The sequence below is a fragment of the Chiloscyllium plagiosum genome, unplaced genomic scaffold (genome assembly GCF_037043375.1).
Source record: "Chiloscyllium plagiosum isolate Xiang-an unplaced genomic scaffold, Cpla_swu_hap1 HiC_scaffold_33, whole genome shotgun sequence".
Lineage (NCBI taxonomy): Eukaryota > Metazoa > Chordata > Chondrichthyes > Orectolobiformes > Hemiscylliidae > Chiloscyllium > Chiloscyllium plagiosum.
Genome location: NW_028270171.1, coordinates 26,436,020 through 26,459,404, shown reverse-complemented (window position 1 = coordinate 26,459,404; position 23,385 = coordinate 26,436,020). Strand labels below are relative to the sequence as shown.

The following is a 23,385-nucleotide window of genomic DNA, read 5'->3' as shown; positions in this document are numbered from 1 at the left end:
TATCCTGAATGGTTTTGATAGAGTGAATAAAGGGAAAATATTTCCAGTGATATGGCCAGGATCCAGGGAGAAACCCTTAAGGTAATGGCAAAATAACCAGAGATTATGATCTGGAATGCAATACAAAACAGGTTTGATGGTGGCTTTCAAGAGGGAATTGAATAAATACTCTAAAGGGGAAAATGTGGAAGGCTATGGGGAAAGAACAGTAGACAGGATAGCTTCTACAAAGAGTTGTCACAGGGCTGATATCACCTTCTGAATTGTATGATGCTGTGACATTCTCAAACTGGAATTACTGATGTCCCGTTCTCTGGATTATTAATCCAGTGAAAAAAAATCATTAATGTACCAATTCAAATAAGATAGGGCGTCACGGTGGCTCAGTGGTTAGCACTGCTGCCTCACAGCACCAGGGACCCAGGTTCGATTCCAGCCTCTGGCTACTTCTCTGTGTGGAGTTTGCACATTCTCCCCGTGTCTGGGTGGGTTTCCTCCGGGTGCTCCGGTTTCCTCCCACAGTCCAAAGATGTGCAGGTCAGGTGAACTGGCCATGCTAAATTGCCCATAGTGTTAGGTGCATTAATCAGACGGATATGGGTCAAGGTGGGTTATTCTTCGGAGGGTCGGTGTGGACTGGTTGGGCCAAAGGGCCTGTTTCCACACTGTAGGGAATCTAATCTAAGATTAGTTTGTGTAAATCAATAAACATTTGCAAATGTAAGTTTTAAAATATGCCTACCACCTAAGGTATTAAATGTCTAACATCTGGTATGTACTTAGTGTTTGTGACTATTGTTACTTGGGTGGAACATTTGGATGTTAAATTTAACCACACGGCATGTATAGGAAAGATTTGTATGGATCCTTCACAGCCAATGAAGTACTTTGGAGTGTAGCTACAAATGTGATGTAGGAAACTTGACAGCTAATTTATACATTGTAATCTCTCACCAACAACATTGAGATTAGAACCAGATAATGTATTTTCAGAGATACCAATTAAGGCATAAACACTGCCCATGGCACTGGGAATATCTTGGTCTAAGTTTTGTTCTAAATTTGTGGACTGGGACTTCAATCGCATGACATCCTAACTCAGGGCAAATGTGCTACAGGCATATACAGTACTTAGCTTGCTATAAGTACGTGTACAGTACTTATTACCATTACCAGTGTCAGGTGGCACTACTGCTCCTGTATCGCTCAACCAAATCTATGCTCGATGTAAGATCACCCTTTTGAACTTGCAGATGGATTTTCAATTGATGGAAACTCCCAACCTGCATGACCATGAGTGTGACAGTGAAACATTCACTAACAGTAGGATTCTCAAACATACATGATAAGAGATGGTAACAGAGACAAAATGTGTGGCGCTGGAAAAGCACAGCAGGTTAGGCAGCATCCGAGGAGCATGAGAGTCGATGTTTTGGGCAGAAGTCCTTCATCAGGAATGCCAATAGTTGAGTGTAGAGTTGCCAACTGTGATGAAATATATTCCTGGAGGTTTCATCATAGGATCTACTTCCAATGAACAGCCAACATACCCACCCTTGTGCATTGCCTTCCAACTCCAATTGGAAAGCAAAAAATACTCTCATTACTCAAAGGGATGATACCTGACTGTGAGCTAAACAATCTTGAATCCGCATTTTCAATATTTTTATATCTGGTAAAGAGAAATGTTGAAAGAAAATGGCAAAACAAATTAATATCACTGTAATTTTTCTTTCTCAGGGCTGTATACCACATTGTCCTGGAGTGGACACCATTTCTGCCTACCCTGTCACCACCTCTGCACTCTCCTTTCCTTTCTACTCTTCTGTCCCCAGCTCTCATACCTTTGCCAACATCACCAATCTCTTACCTATCTCCCCACCCATTGGACTTGCCAACTTAATCACAAGTTAATCTCCAACAAAACTATCCATCTTGACTAAACTCATTGCACAGACTCTATGTGCACCAGCTACTGGGATAGTTAGGGTAGTTAGTTGCCTGGAAACAGAAACAAATTTGAATTAGGCCAATCAGTTTAAATATTCCCCAAAACAAATAGCAAACTCCAATCCAGTTTGGATTTAGTATATTGAAAATTTTAAAAGCCAATGACACAATCTGATGCTTTGGGGGTATAAGACCAGGGGAAATTGAACAGTTGAGAGGAGAACTGACACACTACTTGGCCCAAAGCACTTTCATGTCACCAGTCACTCCGTTAGTAGAGATTCTTTCATCCACCACCCTGGACTGCCTCTTCTCTCAATGTACTTCCTGCAGAATATCATTTGGTCTTTAATTTTAAATTAGACTTTTTGGTTCTATCCGCAGGTCATTATAGCAACCCCGGGGCGGCTGCTGGAAATTCTAAAGCAAGAAGCTGTCAGCCTGTGTGGAGTGCAGGTTGTGGTGGTGGATGAGGTAAATGTTGATGTTGAAGCATCCTTTTTAAAATCGCATCTGAATTCAACACTGCAGCCAAAGCTCAAGTCATCCCTGATTGAAAGAAGTGCTTTCCGCCTTGAATTTTGAATGAGTTTGACCAATATCTGTTCCATTTCCCATGGCTGTGACCATACGGTTTTGGTGATAATCCCAGGAGAGGCTGTTCTGTGATAACAGGAGGAGTTATCCTTGTGCAGAGTGAGCTCTCTGCAGACGTGGTCCAGTTAAATGAAGTATTATGTTGAATATATCCCATGCTTACCTGCCCTGTAAGTATTTGATGGGTAGTGTAGAGGGAACTTCAAACATTTAGAAGTTGCAATATGGAAACAGACCATTCAACAGGACCACTCCATGTTTGTGTTCATGCAATAACTAATATATCTTCTTATTCCTTCAAACCATTTCCCTTCAGTCACCCATCTAATCTTCAACATTGACGGATTCTACCTCAACCACTTCTAGAAGTCAATTCTACAGCCCCTCCATTCTTTGTAGACATTTTTCCAATCCTTTTATTCATAGGAAGAGGAGTAGGCTATTCAGCCCCTCCAGCCTGCTCCACCATTCTAGATTATCATTATCTACCCCGATGTAATTTTTCCATGCCTTTCCCATATTCCTTGGTGTAATTTGTATTCAGAAATCTATCAATTTCTGTCTTCAACACAGTCAGTTATGCTTCCACAGCCCTCAGAGAGAGAGGGAGGGAGGGAGTGAGAGAGAGATTTCTGAAGACACTCTACCTTTTGAGGGAAGAAATTCTTCCTCATCTTAGTCCTGAGTGGCTTGCTTCATATTCTGAATACTTCCTCCACCAACCAGTGGAAACATCTTTTCTGCATTTACCCCTGTTTATTTTAGAAGTTTCAACAGTATTTCACCCCTCATTCTCCTAAACTCTATAGGAAATATAAACCCGATGTTTTCAATCTTTCCTCATAGTCTTGCCTTTCCAGGGACTGGTCTGGCCAACCTCTCTCTCTGACAAATATATCCTTCCCAACTGCACAGGATACCCCGTGTCCAGTCTATTCTATTCAATTCAAGCAAAGTATCTTCACTTCTGTGCTCAAAGCCCGCTGTGATAAAGGCCAAATGTTATCTATTTAATTCTACATTTACAGGTTTCCTTGTTCTTAAATTCTCAACTACTGTTGGCCTTGGCTTTGAAGTACACTGTGAAGTCATTTAAATCACCTGCCCTGCAGGTTCGGATGTGATGTGTGATCTTTGGGGTGAGGTGGTTGACACCAATGCTGCAGGACTGTAAAGATAGCAGGATTAACTATGTTCAAAACAGGAAATCATTTTCCAATTAACTTGCAGGTGGGCTTTATGTTCTGTCTGTTGATTCAAGCTTATCATTGAGGCTGTTTTATAAGTAGCTCCCACACCTGCAACCTCTGCCCCATAGAAAGAGACAAATACAGTCAGCACAGGAACAGAGCTGACTGTTTCCAGTTTCCCCTCCAAGTCTCTCACCGTCCTGTCTTGGAAATATTTATTACTGTTCCTTCATGTCATTTGGGTTAAAATTCTGGAGCTCTGTACCTACACTGAGAGTGCCTTCACGACACAGATCTCAACAGTTTAATAAGGTTGCTCACCTCAAGTATTTTGAAGCAATATTACTGGCCTTACCCATATTCTGAACAACAATAACAAGTGTGCAACGTTGCTGATGGTAAACTAAAAGATGTTATTTTTCACTAAGGTTGACACCATGTTGAAGATGGGATTCCAGCAGCAGGTGTTGGACATTCTGGAGAAAATGCCCTCTGAGCATCAAACGATTTTGGTCTCTGCTACCATCCCAGCAGGTATCGAGCAGCTGGCCGGCCAGTTCCTGCAGGACCCAGTCAGGATCACAGTTGGAGAGATGAACCAGCCTTGTTCTAATGTCCGTCAAATTATCCTGTGGGTAGAGGAACCGTCCAAGAAGAAGAAGCTGTTTGAGATTTTGAACGCAAGTCGAATTGAATATTTCTGTACAATTGTAAAGTAGAATCTCTGTATCACCCCAATAGTGGGACAGGGACAAGGGAGAGTGGAACTTGCCTGTCGTTATAATCCAGAGATTGGCGACACAGTGGGGTGTACAGGCTCTTTTGTGTATCGATAGACAAGAGTGGAACTGAACCACTGCGAACAGGTTCTGTGTTTGATCCCAATCGGTGCAGAACTAACATTAGTGTTCAGGATTTGAAGGGTCGGAGTGGCAGATGTGGAGCTTCAGACACAGCTATTCTCACTCTGGCACTGATTCAAAGGCATGTGAATGTAGTAGAAAATTAAGGGTGAGGACATGATTAGGTGCTACTGAGATGCATTCGCAGTTAAATAGCTGCCTTGTTGACCTGAAAGTGTATCATTTGAGTAATGGACTGAAAGTCCATTTGAACCACAGGAAGTTGTATCTTCACAACTGGGGAGGTAGAGCGAAAGGAGCCAATGACCATTTTAGGAGGAGATTACTCCAGATGCTGGAATCTGAACTGAAAACAAAAAAATGCTGGAAATCACAGTGGGTCAGGCAGCATCCAGTATTTTTTGATTTCAGTTTAATAACCATTTTTACTTTCTCAACCTTTCTTTTGTACAAACACTTTCTAATCCATTTTTGGTTTGTTCCTCTGATCTAGGATGGCAAGCTCTTCCAACCCCCTGTGCTGGTGTTTGTGGACTGCAGACTGGGAGCTGATCTCCTGTCAAATGCTGTGCAGACAGTCACAGGCCTGAAAACAGTGGCCATTCACTCAGACAAGGTCCAGTGTGAACGGAATCAGATTCTGCAGGTAAAGGGCTGATGGAAACCAATGCGTGATGATACACCTCACTGAGATAGCATGCTGAAAATCAAATCCTCTATACCTGGAATCTTTACGAAAGTTAAAGATTTTTGGAAAGTACACAGAATTCCCCAATTTGGCTGTCTTTCAGATTCATGTTGACAGCATGGACCAGGTTTCACGCATGTAACAAGAATGACTACTTATTACCAATAACTAGATTCTAACTACAGATTAAAAATGTATGAACTGTCAACTTACATCTCTACTAGTTATAACTCTAACCACCTTTTAAATTCTTCCCCTACAAATATGCACATACAGTCAGTGGGAAAAGAAAACCGTAATATCAATGGATGGAAAGATTGGGAAGGCAGTTCAGTGGTTCGTGTCCATACGGTTTGCTGAGATGATTCCTGTGCTGACTGGAATGCTGCTGCGTAATCTTCCTTCTCAAGATACTTAGATCTGTTTGCAGAAGACCTATTACTGGTTCATAGTTATAAAGATTTTTGACATGTCAATTAAAAATCACAGCTTACTGGAAAGGGAAAAATAAATTGGTTATCTTCAGGCTTGAGATGACTTTTACTGCAAAGAGAAGAGACAGCTCCTGCCTTTGCAGAAATCTGATTGCTTCTATCTTGACCATGCCCCCAGGCTGATCAACTACCTGGGAGCCAATCACTGAGTTGTTGTCAGGCACAAGGCCTTTGCCATCGATAACTGGTCACTAGTCCATAGACCAAGCAGCTGCTTGTTGCCGGCCATAACTCTATTCGTCTGCATTCCTTGATTCAGCTCATCTGCAAACTAGGCATCTGCTACTGCTTGAACAAACAGCTGTATAAACAATACTTACAATGAGTGGCAGGTTACTTGCTTTTAAAAAGTGCAGTAATCCTTCAACAATCCTTAATTTTTAACCCCATTTCAATCCATGATCAAAAATACAGAAAAATAGTCTTTAGAGTGAATATGTGGATTTGCCTCCTATCTTACCGAGCTTTGCAGCTCAAACTTCTTAGCAACCACCCGTGCCCTGTATCATCTCAAACCCTGTGTTCAGAAAAGATTATTCTCCTGAATGCTGTTCATCTGAACGACACAGTAGACAAGTCATCTGTTGTTTAAGTTCACAGCTCGTGTTTATATAGTGACGTTAACATAATTAAAACATCCAAAGACATTTTATAGGAATATTATAAAGCAAATTTATAATTCTAAAATGGCGGACTGAGAGCAACGTGGATCTTGCAGCTGCTCCTGAGATTCAAGTTTATTTCTAGATTTACTTGTGGATTTCTTACAATTATTACATTTCAGTAGTATGTGTTTTTTTTTAATTCATTTTTAGTTCTTTTGTAGACTCTGACTATGACTCAAATTTGCCACTAAGCAGCATCAAATGATAGGGCAGACGACCATAGGCTTTCTCACAGAGACAGGTTTTAAGAAACATGTTGAAGGTGAAAGGTCAGTGGAGAGGTCTAGGGAGGGAATTCCAGAGTTTTAGGGCGTTGGCGGCTGAAAGCACAATCTTTAATGGTATGGAATTAAAATTGGGAATATTCAAAAGGCCAGGTTTAAAGCAGTACAGATATCTTATTGTAGGAGTGAATGGCAAGAATTTTGAAATTAAAGTTTGCTTAACTGGGAACCAGTTAGGTCAACACATTCAGAGATTAGGGTTTTATGGAGGACAGAATGTGAGGGGACAGTCAGGAGTGCATTGGAATCATCAGATCTAGAATTAACAAAGGCATGGATGAGGAATTAGGCTGCAAATAAACTGAAATGGAGCAAAGCCAGACACTGTTACATATGTTGAAATAGACGATTTTGGAGAACTGCCACTTGGGTGAGGTACTGGAAAGAAAGATTCACGTTTCTGTTACGCAGTTACAAACACATTGTCCCAAAGTACTTTACTGTCACTGAAATATTTTTGAGCTGTACTTTGTAATACAGAAAGCTTAGGAATTAAATGCTCAAGATCCATCAGGCAGCAATAGGATAAATGATCACATAAGAGATGTTGGTTGAGGGTTATGTATTGGCCAGAACCCCAAGGAGAGAAGTTCTGCTCTTCTATGCATTTAGCGTCATAGGCTGTTTTAAATTCATTAATGAAGCCTATCAGGGCCTTTGACCAGGTAGCACTCTTTCAGTAGTGCACAGAGTATCAACCTACTTAATATAGTTAAGTAGGAGCAGATTTAGACCATTCAGCCCATCAAGTCTGCTCTGCCATTTGATCATGGCTGATATGTTTCTCAACCCCTTTCCCCGCCTTTTCTCTCTCTAACCCTTGATCCCCATACTAATCAGGAACCTATCTAGCTCTGGCTTAAATAAACTCAATGACTTAGCTTCTGCAGCATTCTGCAGCATTAAGTTCCACAGAGTCACCACCCTCTTGCTGAATAAATCCCTCTTCATCTCAGTTTTAAAGGGTCATCCCTGAGGCTGTGTCCCTGGGTGCTAGTGTCTCCTAGTGGAAACATCTTTTATCTAGGCCTCTCAGTATTCTGAAAGTTTCAGTCACATCCCCCCCCCCCCCCCCCCCCCGCCCCCCAATCCTTCTAAAATTCCAGCGAGTACAGAGCCAGAGTCCTCAACCGCTCCTCATATGATCCCCTCCAAATCCTTCCTTCGATATGGGGCCCAAAATGGCTCATGACATTCCAAATACAGTCTGACCAGAGCTGGATACAGCCTCAACAGTAAATCTCTGATTGTGTTTTCTAGCCCTCTTGAAACAAATGTCAACAGGGGCAGCACAATGGCTCAATGGTTAGCACTGCTGCTTCACAGCACCATGGTCCCAGGTTCAATTCCAGCCTCGGGCGACTGTCTGTATGGAGTATGCACATTCTCCCCATATCTGCGTGGGTTTCCTCCTACAGTACAAAGATGTGCGGGTTAGGTGAATTGGCCACGCTAAATTAGGTGCATTAGTCAGAGGGAAATGGGGCTGGGTGGGTTACTCTTCGGAGAGTTGGTGTGGACTGGTTGGGCCGAAGGGCCTGTTTCCACACTGTAGGGAATCTAATCTAATTACATTTGCCTTCCTAACTGCCAACTGAATGTCGAGAATCCTGAACTTGGACTCCAAATCATTTTGTCCTTCAGATTCCCAAAGCCTTTCTGTATTGCCTTCCAGAAGTTTGAATTGTTACTTGACCTCTGACTCTAAGGGAAAAGCACTGCCACTGCTACCACCGCTTTGAATGTTGCTAGTGCTTCTGAATCCATGTCCAGATGGGAAAGGTCCCACTGAAGCACTCCGAAAGATGATCTAGGAGAAGATATAAAGAATCCACTAAATACATGTAAGCTAGAACAGTTCGAGGTGGCAGATTCTGTGAGATTTTGATCTACTCTGTGTTTGATTCATAATACCATCTACTACCATGGTTGTATCCATTCAAACTCTGAAGGTACACCAAGCCAGCAACTTTCACTGTCATTCTTTTAAGGTGAGGCCAGGAAAAAAATAACCAGATTCACTAAATTCAAGTTTGCAATTCAGTAAGGTCTGAACTCTCAACCTCCAGTGCCCCAGATAATGGGACCTGATATTGTTGGTGATGGGAGTGTTCAGTATCAGCAGGATATAAATTGTAACATTTGGTCACCTGATGAAGAAACAAAAAAGCTGCAGCAATTCAACCAAGTCTCTGATCAAACTGACCAGCTTTGCTCTGCTGGAATCATAGTCTTGGTACATACCATTTTTGTACTTGGCTGATAGCAAACCTTAGTATTTCTTCGCTGTTCAAGGATTAGCAAGATCCAGTTGGTCATTACCAGTCTCATGCTGGTTGTGAAAATTATGGGGAGGGAGGTGCATGTGGGTGGGGTTGATTTTCCTATCCCAGGTTATCCAAAAGTCTGCTGCTGTGATGTTTTACAGGGTCTGCTTCAAGATGACTATGAGGTTGTTGTTAGCACAGGAGTCCTCGGCAGAGGACTGGACCTCGTCAATGTCAGACTGGTTGTGAACTTTGACATGCCGCCTACCATGGATGAATATGTGCATCAGGTAGAGAAATTTACTGTGTGAATTCTTCATCTCCTTTCCATACCTCCTCCTACTGTCCCAGACTGTGAAATGCACAGCTGTTACAATGCAGGATGCAGAATTCAGGTAAAACTCTGATGTGCTGAATAAAAAAGTTTAATTTCTATGGTTAGCCAAGCTGAGAAGAAAGAGAGTATTAGATGCAAGAGTTAAAGAATACTAGAAACCAGACATTTCTAAATTGTGTAATGGATCAGGCGATAAACATCCTGTAGATATATCAAGGAGATGGCCTAGACACTAACTTTTGTCATACAGGTAGTTCTTCTGTAATGCGATGGTTGCATTCTTATGCACCCTCATGTTATAGATAAATCGTGCTTTAGCAACGGTGCTTAAAGTGTTGGTAATGTAATCGTGTTACAGCCAACACATGTTTTAAAAGTTCGCACTTTATAAAGTGTCCCCAATTTGTCAATGGCATTACACCGAATTTGCATTCATGAAACATGAGTTGTAACAGAACAACCTGTATATAAAGGCAAGTGTAAGGTGCTGCATTCCCGACGTAATTCAATTGGTCACACTATTCGGCTTTTAGCAAAACATTCTTTATTCTTGCCCCGCAGTTAAAATACAAACAAAAGAAAGAAGAATTGGAAGAACGACTCTATTGGAAAACTTCACAGAATAGTAGATTGGAACAGTTGCTGTTTAGTAGTTAAATATAGTAACCTTCCATAAACATTCCCTTGGCAAAGGCAGTAAAACAGATTTTCTGCTGCCAGAATCACATGTGAGACGGAAACCCAAGCTTTTAGCTGTAGAGAAAGATATAGCAGCTTCCACAACCAGGGTCAAAACTTCAATATCTACTGAAAACTAATCTAAACCTCAGCTTCTGTGGCAACCTGGCTCCACCCATTCCAGCTGCTTCCATTGTTCCAACTTCTTAAAAAAAATCCCAAAGCCTCTGGAGCCATTTATTGGACTGGAACACACCGCTCACAGCCTCTGTCTCAAACTCTCTTCATTTTAAAAAAAAAAACTCATTCAGGACAAAATACACTTGTTAAAGTCATAGTATTGTCATACAAGGTAACGTGTTGAACAGCGGGTTTACAATTGTGTAAGGAGACGGTGAGGTTGGAGTCTTGAAGAGACAACAGTGCTGAAAATAAGGGGAAGATCCTTGTACAAATCTCGAACAGTAGTCATTGATCTTCCTGTTTTTGATGAGCATCTGATTAGAGTTTGAGTCAGTCAAATGGGTGAAGAAGGAAGTTTTACATTCAGTTTAGAGAATAAGTGACTGCTTCATTGTATTTTAAATATCTTTAAGGTAATTCTGTAGTTAATAATAATGTTCTTGTTTCATTTAGGAAAAATATTTTGATTTAAACTGTGAACCTTGTAGTTTCATTCTTTTAGTAAATACCTGAATTATCAGATTGTTCTTTTTAAAAAAAAAGATTGGTTTCTGCTGAGATCATTAATAATCACTGTGTTATCTCGGAAACATGATAGCCAGTTTGTCCATGCAAGATCTCTCAAACTGCACTGTGGTAATGAGCAGATAATCTGTTTTTGTGATGTTGATTGAAGGATGAAAATTTCCCAGGACACTGGGGAGAACTCCCCACCTCCTCTTCAACATATTGTCAGTGGACCTTTTACATCCATTAAAAGAGCAGACAGATTTAATATTTCCTCTGAAATCATCTCGAATAGCATTCACTCGGTATTGCTATAAGTGTCAGTGTAGATTTTTGTGCTCATCTTTCTGGAGTGGGACTTAAACCCACAACTTTAAGACAAGGGGATGAGAGCTCCAGCAAATGAGTCACGGCTGAATAGGGATAAATCTTTAAATGAAACAGCAGCTTTGACATTAGACATGCTTTTATCTTGTTTCCATTCAGCCCATAGCGACAGGTGCACATCGTAAATGAATGGTTTTCTCAAACATGCTTATTTTTTCCAGGTGGGGAGAGCAGGACGGTTGGGTCACCAGGGAACAGCAATCACCTTTGTGAATAATAGCAGCAGCAAGCATTTCTTGGAATTGGTGAGACGGGTGAAGCCGACAGGTACACTGCTGCCTCCACAGCTCCTTAACTCGCCCTATTTAAATGAGCAACAGCGTAGAGAACAACTGAGAAACAAGCAGCGAGCACAGCAAGATGTGGTGACTGGGAAGAGTCTGATTGATATCATCAGAAAGCACGACCGGTGTGCGCTGCAGAAACGATAAGCTGTGACCTGTGGTGAGAGGACAGGCTGGGCTCCTTGTCTCTGGGTTCATTTTCCATTGCTCCACCATTGTTGCATTGAATCCGGGTACAGGCATACCACATTACACAAAACCGGGCAGAGGGATATAATTAAAATGATGTTTTTAAGTATTCTGTATGAGGTGTGTATACTTGTCTAATGCTGTAAATAAATATATTGCTGATAATTTACAAACTGCTTCTGTTTATTTGTTGAAAGGACGAGTGGTTCCAAACTGTTGAGCTTATAATTCACTATCTATCTGAGGGTGGGATGTTATCTGACCGACAGTAACACACAGAGAAAAAGGCAATATGTGTGCAATAACAGATCGCATTGGAGGAGCTATAATGCATCTTGGAGCTGGAATCTGAACAAAGCTGTATGTGCACATATGTAAACAGACGCAGAAGTTGCATGAATTGATTGGTGGAGTTACTTCAGGGAATGTACGTTGTGTAAAAGCAGAATCAGTAGTGTTTCAGTTTGCTTACAGCTATGAGATGGGCACTAGGGCAGCACTTGGGTAAGTATCCTGTGCTGAACAATTGCAGCAAGTTTATGATAAATCTAGATTAGAGTGGTGCTGGAAAAGCACAGCAAGTCAGGCTGCATCCGAGGAGCAGGAGAATCGACGTTTCCGGCATAAGCGCTTCATCAGGAATGGAGGCAGGGAACCTCCAGGTTGGAGAGATAAATTGAAGGGGGGGGGGGGTTTGTGGTGGGCCTGGGGAGAAGGTAGCAAAGAGTACAATAGGTGAATGGAGGTGATAGGTCAGAGGGGATGGTGGAGCGGAGAGGTGGAAAGGGAGGTGACAGGTCATGAGGATGGTGCTGAGCTGGAAGTTTAGAACTGGGGTAAGGTGGGGGGAGGGGAAATGAGGAAATTGGTGAAGTCCACATTGATGCCCTGGGGTTGAAGTGTTCCAAGACGGAAGATGAGGCATTCTTCCTCCAGGCATTGGATGGTGAGGGAGTGGCGGTGGAGGCGGCCCAGGACCTGCATGTCCTCGGGGGAGGGGGAGTTGAAATGTTGGGCCATGGGGCAGTGTGGTTGATTGGTGCGGGTGTCCCAGAGATGTTCCCTAAAGCGCTCCGTGAGGAGGTGTCCAGTCTCCCCAAGGAAAAGGAGACCGCATCAGGAGCAACGGATACAATAAATGACATTGGTGGATGTGCAGGTAAAACTTTGATGAATGTGGAAGGCTCCTTTGGGGCCTTGAATGGAGGTGAGGGAGGAGGTGTGGGTGCAGGTTTTGCAATTCCTGCGGTGGCAGGGGAGGGCGGGTTGTTGGAGGGTGTGAACCTGACCAGGTAGTCATAGAGGGAATGGTTTTAGCAGAAAGGGGTGGGGAGGGAAATATGTCTCTGGTGGTGGGGTCTGTTTGGAGGTGGCGGAAATGTCGGCAGATGATGCGGTTTATGCAAAGGTTGGTAGGGTGGAAGGTGAGCACCAGGAGGGTTCTGTCCTTGTTACAGTTGGAGGGGTGGGATTTGAGGGCGGAGGTGCGGGATGTGGATGAGAGGCGTTGAAGGGCATCTTCTACCACGTGGAAAGGGAAATTATGGTCTCTAAAGAAGGAGGCCACTGGTGTGTTCTGTGGTGGAACTGGTTCTCCTGGGAGCAGATACTGCAGAGGCGGAGGAATTGGGAATACGGGCTGGCATTTTTGCAGGAGGTAGGGTGGGAAGAGGTGTAATCCAGGTAGCGGTAGGAGTTGGTGGGTTCGTAAAAAATGTCAGTATCAAGTCGATCATCATTAACAGAGATGGAGAGGTCCAGGAAGGCCCCCTGCAAGTTTACGATAAGTCAACCTATGCATTTAATACTCCCTTTGTTTCACTGAGACTGCCTCCACCACTGTCTATTTTTTCCCAATATGTTTGCACTTATAAAAGTGCAGAATTGCATGCTTCTTGTTTGAGCTATCCAGTGACACTTTGGCATCAATCATGATCTCATGAGGGTCGACTGTGGCATGCTGATGCATAATAGGTGTTTCCTCTCCTCCTCAACAATGTGACCCAGGACCACTGCTGAAGTAACTGTCAGTTTGTCAGTTCCATTTCTCAAACTTTCCATTTTGCATTGGTTCTGTGGTTGTCAGTTTATCTGCTGAAGATGGATAAAGGGTCATTAGCAACTAGGTCAGGTGGCCTGAAACACATGCTGTTTCGTTGCTTATCACAAACGATTGGAGAAAACTTATTATCCTGTGACAGATTGCATTGAATCCAAATCTGAGTTGATTGACATGGCCATTATTAAAAAATCTTACCAGTAAAAGCAAGAATGTGATGCTACATCTCTACAAATCGTTGGTCAAACCACATTTGGAGTGTTGTGTTCGGTTCTGGATGCCTTATTAAAGGATGTTAAAACCCTGGAGAGAGTTCAAAGAAGATATACTAGAATGGTACCAGAAATGAAGGATTTTATATACAAGGAAAGATTCGAGAGATTTGATATGATTTATTATTGTCATATGTACCAAGGCACATTTAAAAGTGTGATCAGGGTAACGAGTACAGGATACAATGTTATAGCAGCCAAGATGCAGAGAGAGATTAACATTAAGTCCATTTAAAAGGCCGACAACAGAGGGAAGAAGCTTTTCATACATGTATACAAACTTTTATATCTTCTGATTGACAAAGGAGGGTGGAGGAGAGTATAAGTGGGGTGAGAGGGGTCTTAGATTACGCTTGTTGCTTTCCTGATGCAGCGGGATGTATAGATAGAGTCAATACTTGGGAGTCAAGACTTTGGTGCTGGAAAAGCACAGCAGGTCAGGCAGCACCCGAGGAGCAGGAAAATCAATGTTTCGAGCAAAGGTCCTTCATCAGGAATGAGGGTGGGAGCCTCGGAGATTAAGAGATAAATGGGAGGGGGTGGGGTGGGGCTTGGGGGAAGGTAGTTGAGAATGCGATAGGTGGATGGAGGTGGGGGTAATGGTGATAGGTCGGAGAGGAGGGGGAGAGGATAGATGGGAAGGAAGATGGACAGGTCATGAGGGCAGTGCTAAGCTGGAAGGTTGGAACTGGGATAAGGTGGAGGGACGGGAAATGAGGAGACTGGTGAAATCTACATTGATGCAATGGGGTTGGAGGGTCCTGAGACAGAAGATGAGGCATTCTTCATCCAGGCATTGGGTGGTAAGGGAGTGGCGTTGGAGAAGGCCCAGGACCTGCATGTCCTTGGCAGAGTGGGAGGGGGAGTTAAAATGTTTGGCCACGGGGCGGTGGGGTTGATTAATGTGGGTGTCACACTCTCTCAGAACTGCAAAGGAACCCTCTGTATTATATTCTCAAGCCCTGCGTCAGCTCAGGGCTACACTCTCCTCCTAACTACAATGGTCCCCTGCTGTATTATATCCTCACCGGGACACCCGCACCAATCAACCCTGCTGCATTGTGGCCGAACACTTTAACTCCTCCTCCAGCTCAGGGTTGCCCTCATGACCTGTCCTACCTGTCCATCTTCCTTCCCACCTACCCACTCTACCCTCCCCTCCGACCTATCAACATTACCCCCTCCTCCATCCACCTATCGCACTCTCAGCTACCTTACCCCAGCCCCACCCCTCCCATTTATCTCTCCATCCATGAACTCCAAGCCTTATTCCTGATGAAGCGTATTTGCCCAAAACGTCCATTTTCCTGCTCCTCTGATGATGCCTGAGCTGCTGTGCTTTTCCGGCACCACACTCTTGACTCTAATCTCCAGCATCTGAAGTATTCAGTTTCGCCTCCATGGATGGGAGGCTGGTTTGCATGATGAACTGAACTGTGTTCTCAATTGACTGTAGTTGGGCTTGTTGTCCTTGGAGCAGAGAAGATTAAGATATGACTTTATTGAGGTGTTCAAAATTTATTAACAATTTTGGAAGGGTAAAGAAAGATATTCTATTTCCACTAGTTTGTATGTCAGTAACTCGAAGTCACTTAAAGATTGTCAACAACAGGGCTAGGAGTGAGATGAGGAAAATCTTCTTTACTCGAGGGTTGTTAGGATTTGGAATATACTATTTGGGAAAGTGATAGAGGTGGATTGCATAGGAGGTTTCAGAAGTGAGCTGAATATATTATTTGAAAGGGATTAAGTTTGAGGGCTATGGAGATTGGGCTGGAGAGTGGAACTAGCTGGGTAGCTCTTTCAGAGCTGGTACAGACACTATGGCCTCCTTCTGTACCATAAAACTCTATGATCCTATAACTGCAAAATCGTGGACAACCTTAGAATCTCTACAGTGTGGAAGTAGGGCATTTGGCCCACCAAGTTCACACCAACACTCCAAAGAGCATCCCAGCCCATTCCTAACCCATTATAACCCCTCATTTTTCCATGGCAAATCCACCCAAAGGGCACATCCCTGGACACTATGGGCAATTTAGAATAGCCAATAGTTGGACTGAAGCGTCTATTTCCTTGCTGTACTTCTCTTTGACTCTAATCCACCTAACCTGCACATCTTTGGACTGTGGGATGAAACTGAAGTACCCGCAGAAAACCCATGGGGACATGGGGAGAATGACCCAAAGCTGGAATTGAACCTGGCGCTGTAAGACAGCAGTGTCTGTGCTGCCCAGACTGAGAGGGCTTACCAGACACAGTCCACCATCTTCCAGATCAAAAAGTGAGCACTCAGGAGTGACAGCAGCAAGGAGAAGCTCTCTCACCACGACTATAATGTAGCCTGTTTCAAGACCCCACCTACATCGACAAGAAATGTTCATTCACTGGGAGTGTGTCAATCTGGGGCTGAATTCTAACACGTGTTGTGACGAAGATGAAAATGCAGTGGACTACTGTTATTCCTGCTTACATCAGGAAGTACAATTGCTTTGAGACATGACACAAGGACATGTCTGTGCACCTACAGCCCTCCTTCAGAGATATACAAAATGGGGATGGTATGACTGTGGGGGAGTACAGGTATTGGCCTCTCAGTAAGTCTGTACATCTCAAGGTCACCAAAGTTGCAGAAGCAAAGAAACAATTCCAGAAATTTTGAATATGATTATTAAATGAATCAATCACAATCAAGTATCAAAGAACTGAGGGGAAAAAAAGAACAGGTGAGGAAGAATGAAATGGCTCCTCTCTTTTCAGCCTCCCATTTGGTCACAAAAATGTTTTAATTTTTTTTTTTAGCAAGCATCTATACCAATTGAACTGTGTTGTAGCACTCTGCCAATCATGAGGTTTTAGTGAGTTAAAAATCGGGTTTACTACTTGCTAATCCCAAGAAAATTAATAATGACATGACTTCAAGCCTTTCTTACAAAAACACACATGCAAAGTTGAAAGAAGATAATGTCCAATTCCAACAAAACAAAAGAATTGTACCCTTTAGAGTTCATTGGATGTCCTGGAGATGCAAGATTTTAAGCTAACATCATGATTAATTTGTTGTGTTACTTGATTATCAGCAGTTATGAACATTGCAGTTATCTTTTAAGTTCTTGGTTGCTTGATGTTTCTTTATAGTTAGTTTTGTTACTGGACATTTCTTCTTAAAGAATAGAAAGAGAAACTTTCTCCAGCCTGATTCACTTCTGCAATGTAAAATCCATCTCCTCCGCTTCTGCCAGAGGCCTCCTGAAATAGGAGCTAGTTTGTATATTCTTGTCTGCTGGGCTCATTGTGTCCAGGCTTTAGAAGTGTACGTGATGTTTCAGTAAATCAAAAAGATGATGAGGGCATTTTCATGCATCCCAGGATTTGGATTGATTGGTTTTAATGCTCTTGGGAAAACTGTTAATTTTAGCTCTGGTTGTCTTGCCACCCATGTTCATTCTGTGAAACTTGGCTAGCCAGTAATCAAAACATTGTGGTACTATCTCAATTGTTTCATTTGTTATAATCTGTTATATTTCAGCTGTGTGAAACTTGGAGAGGCAAGGATTAATGAAGAATAGTCAGTTTTATTTTGTCAGAGACAGATTGTCTGACAGGCTTGATTGAGTTTTTTGAGAAGGTGACTAGGTATGTAGATTCAGGTAGTGCATTTGATAGAGTATACATGGGCTTCAAAGAGGCTTTTGACAAGAATTCGCTTGGAAGACTGCTCAAGAAGATGACAGCCCTTGGGATCCAGGGCAATTTGATAAACTGGATCTTAAACTGCCTGAGTGGCAAAGGAGGAGGTGATGATCGAAGGTTATTTTAGGGACTGGAAGAGAAGCCTGTGTCCAGTGGCATTACACAGAGTTTGCTGCTGGGTCCATTTCTACTTGTGACGTACATGAATGATGTGGAAATGAAGGTAGGTTTGAACAGAAATTTGCAGATTATGCAAAAATTTGTGATGTGGTAAATAATAGGAAGAATACTTCAAGATGATATCGATAGGCTGAATTATACATTTTAAATGAAATTCAATTCTGGAAAGTGTGAGGTGATGCATTTTGGGAGGACTAACAAGGCAAGAGTGTAGTTGATGAATGGTAGGACCCTAGGAAATACAGAGGACCTTGGTTCGCATTCACAGATCCTTGATGGGAACAGGACAGACTGATGAGGTGATTAAGTCAGGTTGGATACTTTCTTTTATTGGTCGAGGCACTGAATTCATGAGCAGGAAGATCAACTGAGCTGTATAAGATGTTAGTTAGGGTACAGCTGGAATACTGGATGCAGTTCTGGTTGCCACACTATAGAAAGAATGTGATTTCAAGTAAGAGGATACAGACAAGACTCACCAGAATGTTGCCTGGGTTAGAGTGTTTCAAAGAAAAGAGACCAGATAGACTGAAATTGCTTTGCTTAGAGCAGAAGACAGAGGGGAGCGTAATTGAGGTGTATAAAATTATGAGGGGTGTAAGTCGGGAGAAACTTTTCCCCTAAGTGGATGGATCAATAAATAAGGGGAATAGGTTTAAGGTAAAGAGTAGGAAGTTTCAATTGGATTTAAGGAATCTTTTTCATCCAAAGGTGAATAGGTATCTGGAATTCACTGTCTGAAAGGATGATAGAGGTGGGACGTATCGCAACATTTAAAAAGCATTTCGATGATTGTTTGAATAAGCCTATGGGCTGAGTGCTGGAAAATGGGACTAGAGTAATTCGGTGCTTGGAGACCAGCATAAATGTGATGGCTGATGGGAATCTTTCTGCAATGTAAAACTCTGTGGCTTGATCACCAAAGTAAAGATATTGACACTGCTGTTCTATGGGAGGTGTAGTCATTCTGAGGAGACAGTAAGCCTATCTGACCATTCAGATGGATTTAAAATTATTTTGAAAAGTGGAGAGTTGTCCCTGATGTCCTGGTCAATATTTATCCTTCAATCAACATCACAAACTCATTAACTGTTCACTATCACTTGGCAGTTTGTAGAAGTTTGTTGTGCAAATTAGCTGCCTCTTCTCCCACATTTCAAAAGTACAGTTGGTTCTGCCCTAATATGTGTTTCTTCAATGCGAATTGGCTTCATGTGATTGAAGAATTGTAGAATGTGAACTTTCTTTACCTGTAATGGTTATAACATGATTTATTAGTTTAAATGGCACAGCTGCTGTGCTATTTTCTTATAATGTGAGATTGCATGAGAATGGAACCAACGCGTTATATCAGAACTGACTGTACATTGGCTATAAGGTGCTTTGAGATTTTGGGTGGTCACGACAAGTATTATACGAATGTAAGTCTTGTCAACCCTCGCTGAATTTCTGCCAGATTTCAGCACTGAGTTGCTCCCTTCCCAATCTAAGCTACAGCTGACAGCACCACCAGGAAATGTGACCTTTGATCTTCATATCTCTTAGTTTCCCCACTACCCTGTGACACTATCCTACCCACTCATCAGCTTCCACCCAAAGGAATGTGAAAAGAGCAGGAGGGAAAAAGAAATCGAGAACAGAGATACTACTGTAAAGACAAACTTGCAAGTAAAATATTATTGGAAACATAAATTTGTAAAACAACTAACACACTTCTATTGCAACATATTTGTAAGTTTTACCAAACTGTATTGCTGACAAATCATGAAACTGCAGCAGAGATGAACAAGCAGTACAAGCTCCTGTCTGAGAGTGTAAAGACTGAATTTGTTGGTGGCGATGCCATTATCTGACAGCAAACATAGTAAATCCAAATCAGATTAGTTAACTCTCTAAAGGTGATACAAAATGGCAGGCACACACTTTGCAGAGTAGACTGCGAGGTGATTCCACCTCCAGATAAAACGCTGCAGACGCTGTAAATGTGAAATAAAATCACACAATACTGGAAGTAATCAGTAATTAGTGTTGCTGGTCAATAACATTTCATCAGAGTAGATCTGAGGAAAAAGTAATTCATGCAAAATATTAATTGTTTTTCCCTCTCCACAGACACTGTCTGATTTCTTGCGTATTTCCAGCATTTTCTATTTTCTTTTTCATTTACTCATTCATAGGATGTGGACATTGCTGGCTCAGCCAATAAAGGAAAAAAAGACTTATAAAAGACTGTTGAAGCTATTCGTATTGCACTGTTCAGGACAGCAGCAGAAGTGCACCAAATCCCAAGGGGAAACAACAATTTATAATATTTAAACAGATGATGCTGATTGGTTGGCGAGTTGGCTGTAATTAGTTGAGGCAATGACATGGAGAATGCACCAGGCAACTATTGTCCTCCAGACATGTTGAGGGGTGACCTTATAGAGGTGTATAAAATCATGAGGGGCATGGAGAGGGTGAAAATCTAAGGTCCTCTTCTCAGGATAAGGGAGCCCAAAATTAGAGGGCATAGGTTTTTAAGGTGAGAGGGAAAAATTTAAAACAGAAGCTGTTGGAACAAGCTGCCAGAGGAGGTGGTGGAGGTGGGTATAGTTACAACATCTACAAAGCATTTAAAAAGATGGATACATAAATAGTAAGGGGTTAGAGGAATATGGACCAAATGCTAGTAAATGGGACTACACCAGTTTAGGATATCTAGATGGTACGGTCAAGTTGGACCCAAGGGTCTGTTTCCATGCTGCGTAATTATGACTCAAAAATTAAAAAGACAAATGTGAGGCTGAGCAAACAAAACAAAATGAGTTTTCTGTCCTCTGTTATAAAGGATTTGATTGTTTTATCGCACAGAGTCAGAGTTGTACAGAGTGGAAACAGATCCTTCCGTCAACGTTTTCATGTCAACCAGATATCTCAACTGATCTAGTCCCTTTGCCAGTATTTGGCCCATATCCCTCTAAACCCTATCTATTCGTGTAACCATCCAGATGCCTTTTAAATGTTGTAACTGTACCAGCCTCCACCACCTCCTCTGGTAGCTCATTTCATACTTGCACCACCCTCTGTTTTAAATCTTTCCCATCTCACCTTAACCCTATGTCCTCTAGATTTGGACTCCCCTACCCTGGGAAAAAGACCTTGCCTATTCACCCTATCCATACCCCTCATGATTTTGTAAACTTCTGTAAGGTCACCCCTCAGCATAATCACAAGGTGACAAAGTTCACAACACTAGTTTCCAACATCAATGTAGAATAATCCCTTCCCTAATCTGGGTATGCAGATTTAGATTATAGAGTAGGTATTATATTTATGATCCTGTTGTTTATTATATCTTTAGATCACTTGATCTAAGTAGCAGTCAACATCTTTTTCTGTAAAGCACTGAAATGCAATCCTGTAAAATTTCCTTTCTAAATAAAACGCTCCTGCATTGCAGGGCTATTGACTGTACTGGGAGGCTGCAGTTTAATTTGGGAGGCAGCAACTAATCAGTTCTCATTTCCCTGTCATTTCAAAGTGAAATCAGTCAGTGATGCATCCACTCCAGCAAACATTGGACTAATGTAACATGAAAATAGAAAATGCTGGCAATTCACTCCAGGTTAAAGATTCAGGTCTGTGTCCTGATAATTGAAAGTCACAGAACTGGATACTGGGTTGACCTGCTAAGTGTTTCCAGCAGTTTCTATTTTTATTTCAGACTTCCAGCATCTGTGGCGTTTTATAATAAAATGTGGATACAGACTGCACTTCAATAAACTAGGGTTAAATAGCAAATAACCTCCAACAAATGACCAGTTGACTGAGTGCCACACAGCAAGGACATAGCCAGAGAGATGGGATTTTTGGAACTGAAATTGTGATTTAGTTTATAAGCACTTCCAGGCTGTATGGAAATTGGCTTGTTCCAGAGAAAATGTGATAAGAAATGGGAAAATAAACTAGGAAAATTCCTATCAATACAGGATCTACAAATTTCACACAACCAACTAACACTCCATCCCACTTATCCACCGTGTCTTCTTCCTCCCAACTTTTATTCCTTCCCTCTCTCATCACTCTGTATCTCTTTTCCTCCCATCCTCCTTTGCTCTGTTACACCTCTCAATCTGTACACAGCCCTCCTCCCTTCCGCTCATCTCATTCTGTTTCTCTTTCTCACTCTGCCACCCTCTTCTCTTCAATCCACTGTCAGCCTCTCTCAGCTCATTTCCATCTATCATCATCCTACTTATAAAGTCAGAGAGATGTACAGCATGAAAACAGACCCTTTGGTCCAACTCATCCAAGTTGACCACACCCATTTTGTTGCACACACTTGCTGTCATCTTACTCCACACTTGTATTTTCCCCTTGCTACACCATTCATCTTTTGTATCTGCTGTTCCACCTCCTCACCTTGTCTTTCATTCTCTGTGTTCTCTCACCCATCCAATAATTCCCTTTATCCTTCTGCTCACTCTCTTTTTACTTCTACACTTGCCCTTCATTCCTCCAACAATACTTCACTCCCTGCACCTCACCTTCTCCCCTTCTCCTCATCCCAATCCCAATGGGCACAGACCCAGAAGGAAAATGACATATATTGGTCTGACTCATCTCATATATTCCAAAATGGTACTGCTGCAACACCAAGAGTATTCATTTCAAAGTATCAGTGATTTTAACTGCTTTCTTTTCCTCTCAGCTGTCCTTCCTCATTATATCCTCATGCAGTTTAGAAGTTCTGGGTCAATATTGGCGTACTAGTGGTTAGTGCTAAGACATTCATCTATGAAATGTCACTAACCATGCCAGTAAAAAATATGGCAGGGGGATCCAAGATGGCGGTGATTCAGGAAGATCACTTTGCAGAGCTCCACACCACAGGCGAACAAAGACCTAACCCACCCTACCCAGGTCATCACAGTATTCTCGGACTCTGAAAAAGTCACAGAGTCCTACAAAGTCCTAAGAAGGTACTTACCTGCATTTTCGCCGTCCAGGGATGGCTAAGAAGGGAGCAGGTTTGCCCGATGTGGGGGCCGCGGCCCAACCTACAGGACCCTCAGACTCGATTTCTTACCAGGCCCTGGTCTTGGAGCTTGCAAAATCTTGCGAGATGCTAGGTAAGCAAATCGAAGAGAAGCTGGCCCCGATCTCTATTATGCTGCAAAAGCACGAACAGCAGCTGGGAGACATCGGGAAAACGTCGGACGGGGTCGATCGCAGGGTCACAGTGATGGAAGCTGAGACTGATCCCTCCAAGAATAAGATCCAGGCCCTGAGAGGCAGGTCCATAATTTGCTTGACCAGGATGATGATCTCGAGAACAGGGGCAGTTGGAAAAATATTCGGATCGTTGGTTTGCTGGAGGGGAAGGAAGGTGAGCGGTCTGTGGAATTTATTGAGGATTGGCTGCCAAAATTCCTTAACTTGGAGGTTGGAATGGGACGTCTGAAGATTGAGAGAGCTCCCCGGGTCATGGCACGGAGATCGGGTCTAGACCAGCGTCCTCGCCCTATCCTGGTGCGTTTCCATAATTATACAGACAAGCAGAGAATTGTGGAAGCTTCCAGAATCCAGGGGAAGGATCCGAAGACCTTAGTTTACGAGGGCTCTAGGATAATTTT

The 23,385-nt window shown here is 42.5% G+C and overlaps 1 protein-coding gene and 1 pseudogene across 1 annotated transcript in view; both read left to right on the top strand.

Annotated features, from left to right (window-relative positions):
- ddx59 (DEAD (Asp-Glu-Ala-Asp) box polypeptide 59) overlaps positions 1-11,736 on the top strand; it is a 30,684-nt gene extending 18,948 nt beyond the window's left edge. The window contains exons 4-8 of the mRNA XM_043680002.2: positions 2,335-2,424; positions 4,166-4,417; positions 5,094-5,246; positions 9,160-9,288; positions 11,252-11,736. Of these exons, the coding sequence (XP_043535937.2) occupies positions 2,335-2,424; positions 4,166-4,417; positions 5,094-5,246; positions 9,160-9,288; positions 11,252-11,521 (894 nt within the window). The 3' untranslated portion in view covers positions 11,522-11,736. The remainder of the gene's footprint in view (positions 1-2,334; positions 2,425-4,165; positions 4,418-5,093; positions 5,247-9,159; positions 9,289-11,251) is intronic.
- Positions 11,737-12,044: 308 nt separating this feature from the next.
- LOC122542029 (small ribosomal subunit protein uS17 pseudogene) lies at positions 12,045-16,556 on the top strand (annotated as a pseudogene).
- The last annotated feature ends 6,829 nt before the right edge of the window (positions 16,557-23,385 follow it).